Source organism: Blennius ocellaris (genome assembly GCF_963422515.1).
Source record: "Blennius ocellaris genome assembly, chromosome: 7".
Classification (NCBI taxonomy): domain Eukaryota; kingdom Metazoa; phylum Chordata; class Actinopteri; order Blenniiformes; family Blenniidae; genus Blennius; species Blennius ocellaris.
The window spans coordinates 8,407,996-8,420,531 of NC_137656.1; the positions used below are offsets into that span (position 1 = coordinate 8,407,996).

General features: G+C 40.3%; 1 protein-coding gene across 1 annotated transcript in view; it reads right to left on the reverse strand.

Annotated features, from left to right (window-relative positions):
* Positions 1-1,020: 1,020 nt before the first annotated feature.
* Positions 1,021-12,536, reverse strand: part of tmem8b (transmembrane protein 8B) — a gene marked incomplete at both ends in the record, with an annotated part of 43,578 nt that continues 32,062 nt past the window's right edge. The window contains 3 exons of the mRNA XM_080499962.1: positions 1,021-1,356; positions 7,452-7,568; positions 11,740-11,886. Of these exons, the coding sequence (XP_080356088.1) occupies positions 1,021-1,356; positions 7,452-7,568; positions 11,740-11,886 (600 nt within the window). The remainder of the gene's footprint in view (positions 1,357-7,451; positions 7,569-11,739; positions 11,887-12,536) is intronic.

Consider the following 12,536-nt stretch of genomic DNA (forward strand, 5'->3'; position numbering starts at 1 on the left):
CTACATATTGACAGTGTGCTGTGAAGCTGCCTTCACGCTGCCGCTGTGGAGGAGAATTATTTATCCCTGGCACTATTCCTGGGAGGATGCTGTTGACAGCGTCTCATCTCACTATCTGAGAACCGCTGGCTTCCATTAGGGAGAGGAATTGCATTGCGATGTCTTTGTGGGCGAAGTCACCAGTTGCGCCACTTTAAGAAGCTTGGAAAGCAGCAAAGTGAAGAATTTCTGAGGCAAAGAAAGAAAACATTTATTGTTCATGAATGTGGTGTCACACAGATCCTGTCAGAAAAGAACAAAGAGGTGAGGTCTTGGTTTGAGGTCTCTGAAGTAATCCTGCCTCCTCTCGTCTCTTTCAACAGGCGGCTGGACTTTGGAGTTGCTCCGCTTTTCGAGAGCAATCAGCACATTCGTGTAAAAGCGATACATTGCGATTCGCAAAAAAGACGGTCTAACATTCCACATGACGACTAAGTTTTACATTTGTGATGCCACTGTAGTTTATATATATATATATATATCCATATAAAAATGTACAGAATAACATTTTTGTGTCTCAGTGCAAAAGATATATTTCAAAAGAATTTCAGAAAAGCCGTGCCCTTGGTAAGTGTCCACCCGTTTCCCCCTTCCCCTGACCTGTGCCCCTACGGTAAAATAACGGGCCCGTTTACAAGACCACCAATAAATAACCAACAGAAGCAGTTTTACAGTCACCGTCAGATAGCAGCAGTGTTTCAGCTTTGACTTTAAATACATATTCACAAAGGACAGTGTGACACTGTACACCCACAATTCATCAGAACTTTAAGTATAGATAATAATTATAATTACATTTGTATCGACAGTAATTACCATGACAATAACAACAACAAAAAAAGTCCAGTGTGTCACATCGGCATTAAAGTATTTACATTGCTATTTCAAGTTCTGTGGCTTCATTTCCCATGTGTGAATTTCCCAAGTAAAAGAAGGCAATGTAAGTGTCTCTAAGGTAAAAGGCTGGGAGTGGGGAGTCTATCAGCTGGTGCAGATGCTGTTGATGGAGATGATGGCCGGGTCCACCAGGCCCAGCTCCTCGTGCTCGTTCACGCACAGCTGATAGCCGCAGCCCCGCCGGCGCTTCAGCGGGGTCACCTTGGCGTCGGGCTTGGCGCGAGGTGGCAGGAGGAAGCCCACGCTCCCGGCAATCAGCATGTGCCAGATGCTGTGAATGTAAAAGTAGTTCTCCTCCGTCTCCACGAAGGCGTAGAGCGCCACGGCCGACGTGGCGATCATGGTGCCTGGGAAGAGGAAGAACACCCAGCGCTTCCAGGTAGGCGGGTAGCAACGGCGGCGGCGGATGGTGCGCACAGTCTGACGGACCAACAGATACAGAAAACAAAGGTTTCAATGCCTCTATTTACGCCTATTCTTTGAACAACAGGCTCTAAAGTAACATAGTGGAGGTTGAATGTATTTCACGCTGACCACGTCGGTCATGTTTGTACAAACTGTTTGTTCATTTTCACTCAAATAATATCCTTACATCTCTTTATATACTGAAATTATATATATTAAAAACTCTTACACAAAACAATATTTCTACACAAAACCATATTCTTCAACTTTTTACATATGTAAAGACTGCCCCCTTTCACTGAAAGGTTGTTTCTCCAACCCTTTGCTATAATAAATAACATTTACAGTTGCATAGATTACAGTTGTATTAAGTACTCTACAATCAAACATGATTTCTTCTCCAAAATAAATCTTGTTAGAGTTAATTGATTTATCTAAGCTTTTCCAAGCTTGTTCATCACAAAAGCCAAATGTCACAAACTGAGGTCACAAATAGTTTGTTCATATTTCATTGGAACATTCTGGGGCCTTGCTTTAATGGTCTTAAGTGGAAAATCGACCTCGATTGCTAATATAATAGTGAAGAGTCAGTGGCCAAAGCTTATTTCACAGGTTTAATATGACCAGTCTGCTATCTGTCACTATTCACAAGACCTTGACTACGATAAAATCCTGCTGCATTGCAGGATGTTTGATTTTTCTTCTACATTTTATTGTAGATCCTTACTAAGTGCTTCAATTCTCGATACTTGTGTTGTGAAAGGCGCAGTTGCAAATAAGAGTAGCAAGCACCAAGCAGCAGTGAAAGTGACAATGGGAGTTCAGGGGTGCATACAGAGGCTGTGCATCATTTTTCTTTTCTTTCTGTGCATGCTTACACATCTGCAGACATTCACACATTGCAATCCTCTGACAGGTCCTGATCTATTTCTGTCTTGATGATGGACTTATGTAAATAATTAATTTAGGGCAGCCTGAGGTGTAAACGCTCTCTGCACAGCCTAAATGGCAATAATATAGATTTATTTAGCAACACTGCTTCAACTAATTATAGTTTCAGCTAAACTGAAATATCTAGCAAAGAGATGTATTTTGAGTTGTGAGACACTTGACACTTTGAGGAATGGGCATAAACCCCCCCCTTGAAGAAAAAGCATAATTATCTTAAATCCTGGTTTTAGTTTGTAATAACAACTCCATCAGTCTGAATCAAACAGTGGCGCAGCCTGGGACACTGAGGAAAGCCCCCTTGATGAGGCGGGGCTTAGTTGCGATCTCACCAATTACTGATTAACACCAGAGTGACTGACATGAAATTAAACTTATCAACGTTATTTGATGTCCTAGACTTGCGGCACTTTTTAAAGCCATTAAAGCCTGGCCAACTCGGGCCAGGGGCGCTTTTTAAAGCATTCTAAAATGCTTTGAAAGATGAATTGAAGTGTTGTTTGAAAATATACCTTTTGTTTTCTATCATTTCTCGTAAACCAGCCCCCAAAACACATCCATTTTCTAAAAGGGTCTAATGAAGCATCTGCTTGTATTTGTTTACAACTATGTTAATAAAAGAGTCTTAATAAGTGCTCTCCATTCACTAGCTATTTCAAAGAGCTATAATGTTTCATCACTGGGAGCCTCTCTCAATCTGAAAGAGGCAAGATTTTTGCAATGTGGTTTATCAACGTACTTACATAAATGAAGTGATCGTTGGCTGAAATCGAAAAATAATGAAGAGCCCCACCTAAAACTATCACCAGCCACCACTGGTTCTGTTACACCAGTTGCAGAAGCTTTGTGTATATTATGTACAGGGTTTTGCAAAATAAGTTAAACCTCACCCTTGTTTTTGATTTTCTTTGTTGTTGCATTTTTTTTGACTGAATAAACTATGACTACTACTACTACTACAAAAAAAAAATGCTAACCAGCCACAACATTACGACCACCTGCCTAACGTTGTAATGGTCCCCCTTGTTCTTCACTGTTTTCTCACACACTTCAATCAGACCTGAATCACCTCCGGCTGGAATTTGCCCCTCAGTACTGTGTCTGTTGGACACAGGCCAGTCTTTACTTCCCATGTGCATCAGTGATCCTGTTGCTGATTCACCATGTTTCTTTCTTTGTGCCACTTTTAGCATGGAAGACAAGGAAAACAGCCCGCATGAGCTATAGATTGAAGACGCACTGACTCACTCTTTCGGCTATAACAATTTGACCCTTCTCAAACTGACTCAAACCCTTGTGAATACCATCTTTTTTCTTCTACCACAGCTTTGAGGACAAGATGTTTACTTGCTGCCTAATATATTCTACCTGGATAATCCCTCCACCTGTCAGTGGTCATAATGTTATATGTTCAAGCAGCACAGAAGCCTTCAGCAAACCACCATCTGAAGGAGACAGGTTTTTTTTTTCTTTTTTACACTTCCACACTTTGCACTAAACATTTTGCACTTTATAATCTGTATGAATTGATCTCCAAGGCCACATATTTCAAAGCTCTTACTGCTTTAATTTAATGAACACTTTTTTATGGAGAACAATATTTGGTTTGGGCACTCTCACAAGGACGAGCCATTCAAAAATAGACACGGATGGGTTTTCATTCAGGAACCAGCAGGCGCCTCAGTTTTATTGGAGGAACAGGGTGGTCGTGGTCTTCATAAATCTCCACTGGTTTTACTGTCTGGTCTTTGTCTTCACATCTTCACGCTGCAGTAAAAGTCCATCACACTAATCATACTTAGCTGATAGACTGGTGATTGGTCGCTCACTGCTTTGTCTGTCTCCTTATTTATGCTCATGTTCCTCTTGGCAGTAACAAGCTATGATGTTTCTGTTTGTTTAATCCACAGAATGTGCTCATTCTTTCTGTAAGTATCCCCAGAATGGCTGCGAGTGCGGCACAAAGAGAACTGAGCGTTTCGTTTCATTTCATTCCGTCACTATTTTCACCGCTTCATAAACACTGATTGCTTGCATTATACTTCTTCTCTTCAGTTGCAGACTTCCTGCTCCACTGAGGGAAATATAAGCCGTTCAAGAATGACAAAAATAATTACATGTATTCGAGCAGTAAATGGTTTTGATGAAATTATTTAGCGGTGTGCATTTTTAGATTAAAAACTAAACTGTTATGTGAAGCCAAGTAAAGATAATCGCGAAATGTGGGTTTTCTGTCTCACTTCCTTTTAAGCCACATTTTTATTTTTTTTATGGTTTTGCTTGGTAAATACAAACAATTGCAGAGGTAGACAGGCTTTTCATGCATGAATCAGGGCCCTCGTTTAGCTTGCAGCGTTACGTGTGTGTGGCATTGACAGATTTGAACTTCTCCCCTTCCTCTTACTGCTAATGACACCCCTGCACGGCAGCAGACGCTCTGTGCCCTCCGCTTGACTGATCTAATTCGGTTGTGTCTGGGAACATTCAGAATGCCAAGCTTTGCAGAAACATGACAAGCTGAAATGAAAAGGCTCTTGTAGAAAATGTGCGGCTCTCGAACCCAGCGGCGCAGCGCCGAGGAATGAATGTTGAAATGCAGACAAACGTTACTGAGCTGGTGATGAATTATGGAGTGTCAAGCAATCAAAGCATGAGCCTAGGTTTACCTTTAAAAACTGCAGCATAAGCATGGGGTTTAAGGGATTTCATATGAGAAAAAACTTGCAGTGCACGGTTTATTCCTGTGGCTAACCAGCATGCAAACCTCATAAGAAGATCAGACATCATCTCCCTATGGTCCTATTCATCACACTTCAATACAATAATGAAAACCAGGTTCAGTTGTAACTGAACTCCCATGAGGAAAAGGTTCGACTTCACCAATCTGAATATGCTCAGTTTTGACATGCAAAAATCACTGTGACCCTCTGAGCCGTGTTCACTAAGAGGGTCACCCATGTCCAAGGGATTTAAACAGAGAGACCCGATGAACCATAACCTGCAGACAGATTAATCTGCCCATTACAGAAACATAAACTAGTGATGCCACAGTGCCCACTATCTCTACAAAAACGGAATTATCCCATATATAGAAACAAAAATAGAATCCTTTATTGAACTCAAGCACTTTATCCCATACTTCCTCGAGAATCAATAATGGATTGTAAGATGCCAGATGACACATAACAATACAACATGGATGAGAAGTGGGATTCGAAGGAATTGATGCCTGCTGAAAGTGTCCTTTTGAACGATTCTGCCCTGAGAGAGAAAAGAAATGTCTACAAAAATATCAAACAATGGGAAAAAGAAAACAAGGACACCAGGAGGAGTCTTGACCTGGCAACCCATAAGGCAGATTTATGTAAAGAAAAATTGGATTTCTCTTTTGTTAAGGCTAATATCGGACAACACAATTAATGTAAGAACCTTATGGCCAAAAGTATTCAACTATTAATTCTTATCAATAAGTGTTTGTTTCATTCAATTGTCAAATACAAGTGATGAATACATACAAATGAAGAAAATAGCCTAACTTCACATGATATTGGTCTTTTGGAAAGAAAGATTTAAATATTCATGTTTCAGCTTTTTAACTGGCTTTCTGGTTGCACTTCGAATGACAACCACATCCTGAGTTAGCTGGCACAACGGGCGGCTACATTCAGGTGAGCTATCATTACTTGTCGCCTGCATGCTTACAATACCACAATATTCTCTCGTCATTTAAATATTTGTGCAAAAAAAAAGAAGCAAACTTATTCACATTTATATGGTTGTTCAAGCATTTGTAGTTTTGGTAAAAACCATGGCTAATAGACACATACACGTACGTATGCACATAGTGTGCATTTATCTTTTTTTTAAGTAAAATACTTGAAAATATGTAATATTATGGGACCTCTACCTCAGGAACCTGTTACAACCAACACTGCCAGTGGCAGACACATAAGATCTGCTTGTTCCAAATTGTAAAACTTGAAATGAGTTGAAGATATTGAAAAGCATCAATAGAAATGTTACAGTTGTCCCCAGTTTTCCCTGCATCAGATCAACACGTCGTCAAAGGGTGTATTTCAACAAGCCAGTGTTGATTTTCAAATCTGTTACAGCCAAAACCAAATATCAAAAGGCCAGATGGTTTATAGAAATCTCCCTGAGTTGTGTGCATTAAATTTATGGCATTGTTGGTAATCAGAGAAAAAAAACTATTTTGGCTGTGGTAAAATACACTTATTCCCTATGTCTTTGTGCTGAAGCTGGGGGGTTTACATGGTGGAATTAAACAGCACTTCATCCTGCACTATTTCTGCAGGATCCTCCGGCTCACAGAAAGATAACTCTCAGAGCTACAACTCCCACACTTTATTCAACGCAAAGCTTTCTCCAAGGAAACTACAAACCTTGTTTTCAAACTCATGTCAGAGGTTCGGTGTTAAAGGCTTTTTTTCCCAACAACCTTGCCTGAAAGACTATTATTTTTTATCTTCTCAGTTCAGGGAGCACATTATGACTCGAAGAAGAGTCAGTGAAAGTACAAGCTGAGTTATAATGGAACTACAACCCATGACTAATACCCACAGGCTGCAAAAACTTTTAAAGCCCCTTTCTGTGTTAATGTAAAATGGCTTCATTGGTCAGAAAACCACAATTTCATTCCGCGCATGTGTTGTGGACCCTCTGTTTGAGTGACAGATTAAATGCTTTGAATCTTATTAGCATGAGGAATGATAGAAGACCGGTTCAGTCACATTACATCTGTATGTTTGAACAAGCTCCTCCGTGAACGTTAAACACACATTTGTAAAAAAAATCTTTTGTTTTTTTTAATCTTGTGTCAAATAAGATTGAGTGAAAAAACTGAAATATTGGACCTGGAAAACAGAAGGCAAACTGTTTCAAATGTGGTGTTTGTTTTTTTTAAATATTTTTCATATATCCATTTGCTGTTTGAATAATATTGATAATTATCCTTACATTTCATTAATTCATTTAGTCACTTATTTTACCTCTGCGTCTGTTCTTTTGCGCAGATGCAACATGTCAGATTCACTTCCAAGATCAATTGATATTTCTTTCCAATTGTGTTTGACCATAGTGAAGATATATTTCTGCTGTGGCCTGCTCTCCTGCAGTGTTGTAAATATGTGTGTTTCTCTTACCCAAGCCACGGCCATGATACCCAGAGCAAACAGGCTGGGTCCCAGCAGGTTCCACAGACCGTGACGGTCCAGCTGCAGGGCCATGGACAGAGACATCGCCCCGAGCAGATACAGCACCTTGACAAAAAAAACCAACCCAAAAACAAATGAATCAATGAGTGGCCTCCATAAACACGGGCACTACTGCTGCATCCCTCAGTAAATACGGGGACTATTTGTGTGTGATCAAGTAACAACAACACAGCCGTAACACACGGCCTGTTATCTTTTTTTCTGCTCAGGTTTGAAGTTTTGATGGCGAGCCCCTGCAGCTAAAAGGGTCCATTAATAGTTAAAGTAAAAGTTATTTTTGTGAAATTGAAAAATATATAACACCTTACAACAGAGATGTGGTTTTTTTTTTTATTTCCTCTAGAATTGTTAACTTTGGCTCTTGTCACCCCATAAATATAAGCATAAGGAGGATTGTACAATCTGTTGCTGGCAGTCTGCTTCATGTTCATCTATAAAGGTTCAGTTTTCTCTGTTTGAACATTTTCTATCTACATTATTCTATTTATCCAATTCATTGATAATCTAGACATCAAATATTTTTAGCTTCATCCTAAAGCAGTTTGACACAAACATCTAGTGACATAAAGATGAAATGTTATGAGGAGAGACACGAACAGCTGGAAGCACCAGTTAGAAAACAGTCAGAAAGCATCATTTATTAATTGTGTGCACTTAAGCGTTTGTAATTAAAATAAATCAATACATCAGGTGGTCTGGTCATGCCTTTTCCCAGCAAACCTCTTTCCTTTTAACTTTTTTTTATGAGAAGGAATCATGATGAAAACAAATCAATGGAGGGTGAAACTAATATCTGTTTTATTCAAACACATTACTCGAACATTTATCATGAATGGGGTGAAGGCACTCACCCTCCCACACTTTGAAAATCTCTGTTGTAGACACAATACACAGCGCTAACCCTCCGCATGAGCGAGAGCAACAATATAATAATGAATACTCAATTCAAACAATACAGCGTTATGCTATAAATAATACCATTTATATATTTTTCCGTGCTCACAATTGGACATAAAGCCACAGGATATAAAGGAGACAAAGCGAGAGAGAGAAAAATCAATAAGCTCTGCTACACATATGCTTTGGGAGAACTTAAGACTGTCCAAGAAGCCTTGGGTGTGCATTCTTCTGTCTGGAGGGCCACGCAAGGAGAAATTGGGCATTTTTTGAGCTGGGAAGCGATGACCCGCCTGCAGGAGAATAGGACTAATTGGCACAAGCCAAGGAGGAAAGGAGCAGCATGGTGCAGCCCAAGGACTCGGTGCAGCCACAGTCATCAGTCATTCTGCACGGTCGAATCATACAGCGGCACCTAAACATGAATGCACTGTATGCAAGGCATGAATGCACCGACACTCGCAGGGAGGGGTTTCGCTGTAATGAATCATTACGTGTCGCTGTGACAGACGAGCTTGGAGGAATTCTGGGAGGAAGTCTATTTTTATCTGCCACATATATTTTCACGCCTCCCAATATGCAGCAATAAGCCCCGCGCTTCAGTTGTGTGGATTACAACGTGCCTATTGGTGATGACACTGAGCAGTCTTACAAGGACTGAATAAACATGCCTGAAGTTAAGATCATTTCAACCACTTTAAAAAGAAATCACAGTCAACAGTAGAAAAAAAAATGCCAATTTAAAAACATAAAATGCTATTCTGCCATGAGATCCAGTGAACCTTTGTGACAAGGTCAGACTTGCATGAGTAAATGTAAACATGATGGTATTTTGTGTTGCAAAGTGGTAAAGGCTGTTTTCTAATGGACAAGAAGATAGATTAATTACTGATAATTACCTATTTTTATTATACAAGTCGAGATACAAAAGGGACCAACTCAGCCTGTTGCAATGCAGCAAGGCTTCCTTTATGGGTTTGAATGAGAAGGTTGTTTATTCTCAACCAAAATAGATAAAGCTGAAGCTCCCACACTCAGCAGCAGCATGCACTCGCTAGAAAATAACAGAGCGATGACAATAAAATCTGTGTAACAAGTGTACATTACAACAAGCTCAGTTGGAATGGGCTGTCTTCCAAATCCTATCTCACCCGGTCATTATCTCTGTGTGTGAATGGGTTAATGTACATTTGTAAATGTTAAAGCAGTGAAACTTTGGATAAGTACATTTTCTTTTTAAACCAAGAAGCCAGCAGCTCTCACAGGTGAGTTATTGCAGAGAGGCATGAGGCGGTACTTTGCCATTTTAATTATTTTCTTGAAGTAATCTCCTCTCATTGTTTCCTAATACACCCTGCAGTAAAGAGGGGCGAAGGTAAATCCCAGTTGCTGTCTGCATAAAAGTCTCACTTCAATGAATCATGAGCCTCAATAACACCTCTAAACCATTGTCTTGGGTGACATTTTTTTTAGCTTATAAGTAGACAGAATTCTACCAACCTATAACCTAGAGGCACGAACCCAGTTAAAAAAAAAAAAAAAAAAAAAAAAAATATAACAACATAGTCTTTAATATTTTTACAAAGTTTACTTTTTATAGTTGATGTATTGGATACACAATCAGAGAATGGATTTCTGCTCACTGGCTTATGGTCATTTCAGGACCTCAGAGGTTTATGTCTTATTGTAGTGGGAACAATGAGGGGTCCAGTGCACCTCTTTCATGGGGCCTCTAGGAATTTAATAAGGGGTCAGAGACTTTTATTGTTCTGAGGTAGTCAAAATTTACATAAAATACTTTCAGAGAGGAAAGATTAGTAACCACTGTCCCATTCTACCAAAACCCCCAAATCATTGAGAACTTTACACAACTGTTGGAAACCTGCCAAAGCTGCAAACATTTCATGAAAAACATAAATGTCCTTTCAACTGATTTATATGATTCAGTTACAATAACCTTCAGTGAGTTGAGACTAATAAATCTCCTCAAGTTCTTAAATTTTGTGAAGTATCGCAAAGTCCTTGGAGCATATTGTGCTGACCTATCTGTGAGCTTTGAAGGTCCAAAAGTCACGAGCTCATACAATATCAAATACTTGTGGGTGTCTCTACCCCTCCTGTTGTGGCCAAGCACATTAAAGAACACACACATAAACAAACAACCCAATACATACATACAGCGTGTCTACACAAACACACACAGCTCCACTTGCCAGTCCCGACATGTGCGATTTGATTAGCGACCGCATACTGCAGTGCTAAGCAAAAATGAAAACTCTAGAGAACAGCAGATGTTCCCTCCCGCTACTCCACCTCCCCTCTCCCTGTCTCATTTATGGACGTGGACACACACACACACACACACACACACACACACACACACACACACACACACACACACACACACACACACACACACACACACACACACACACACACACACACACACACACACACACACTTTTCTTGAGACTGCTCCATCTTGGTTTGCAGCCAGGGAGTGACCCAGGGAGAAGGTGCACCTGTTAGTGTTTACCGTTATCCACCACAATATGTCCACACCCACAGAATACAGCGTCTCACGCTGCTGATTATAACATGTTGATCTTTTAATTTAGGACTAAAGAATTGAGGCATATGGGGTGCTCATTTATAGCTCTCCTGCTCGGCTCCGCCGCTTCCCTGTCCTCTAACATCTCTCTGCTTCGGGGCTTTTCACAAGTTGTCTCTCACTACACTGATATCGGAGCGCTGAGTTTCACATGCTGCCAGACTGCACGGCAGCAGAAATCCGAGGATGCCCGGTTCCAGATGTCTGAATTGTTGCCCGTATTGCAAAAAGTGACAAGTAAATCAAACAGGTCAAGGTGCTCTCCTGAATGGCCGCTTGTCCGTTTAGCACCGTAACTCAGACAATCAGCACATTCGTGGGTGAAGTCGGAGGTTGTGACCTCTGCGGTGCGCCAAAGAAGCTGAGCTGATGTGCCGCTTGTTAGCTCGCAGCTTAGGGCAGGAAGAAATGCCGGTCTGCGGCGCAAGCACTTTATGAGGTGACAGGTATGAGCAGCTGACAATAAAACAATGGGAGGTAGAGAAGATGGTGTGATCAGTGTCAGCACGACAAAGTCATGTGGGAACCCGCTTCCACGATAAATCACTAAATGCCGTGTGTACGACAACAGAACGTGATAATGTAATTACTTGAAAGTGGTTCAGTGATGTAAATCAGTACTTCACTAAGTGAACAAGAAACAATGTATAAATATAAGAATATGTATCAATCTGGCTATGAGTGAGACTTAGATAAATGCAAACATACCTGTTTTATGATGGACTTTAACCGAGCCATAGCGATGACAGTGACCCACACTGACATGAGTGACCCAAGGAAGTCACAAAACTGGAGCACATCATACTCCATGATGCAGAAAACGACAATACCCGGCTGGTCACAGGCATGGTAGAACTGTGAGGGGAGAGGAGGAAAGCAGATAAAACACTGTTTGTACAAATCACAACAGATGGATGTGCAGTCGTCTTTTCCCTCTGTTATCCAACAGCTAAGCTATTAGGCGCACCACTGTGTGATGAGTAGTATGTGTTTTCTTTGTTATGTTGCATATTGCTCAACTGAGCCTGACTATTTGCTTGGTGAATACAAGAGGGACAATCATCCCCTATAAAGGGATCCATTTCTCACATCTCAGAAAGTGTGTGCTGACCGTTTCTTTACAAACTTGTGTCTGAGAAAATAACTAGAAAAAGGATAAAGACTCAGGAGTATGTTTAACAAGAATAAAAGAACGCTGACAGGAGATTATGTGCATTAAACTCCAAGGACTAGCAAACATTATTTCCTGGTTTTTATACATTTCTGACTAAAAGACACAAAGATAACACAACATTGTCTTTTTATATATTTTCTAAATGAGAGAACGCAAACAATCAATTGTTTAATCAGTTAATACTGGCAAATGTGAAGAATAGAGACAAAGTATCTAATAATGAATCACCAAGCACTATGGCAGATGGATTTAATTAAAAAGTCCATTGTGCACAACAGGGTTGTTATTAGGACTTATTATTAGAAATCAGACAGCAATGCACCTGTCAAAT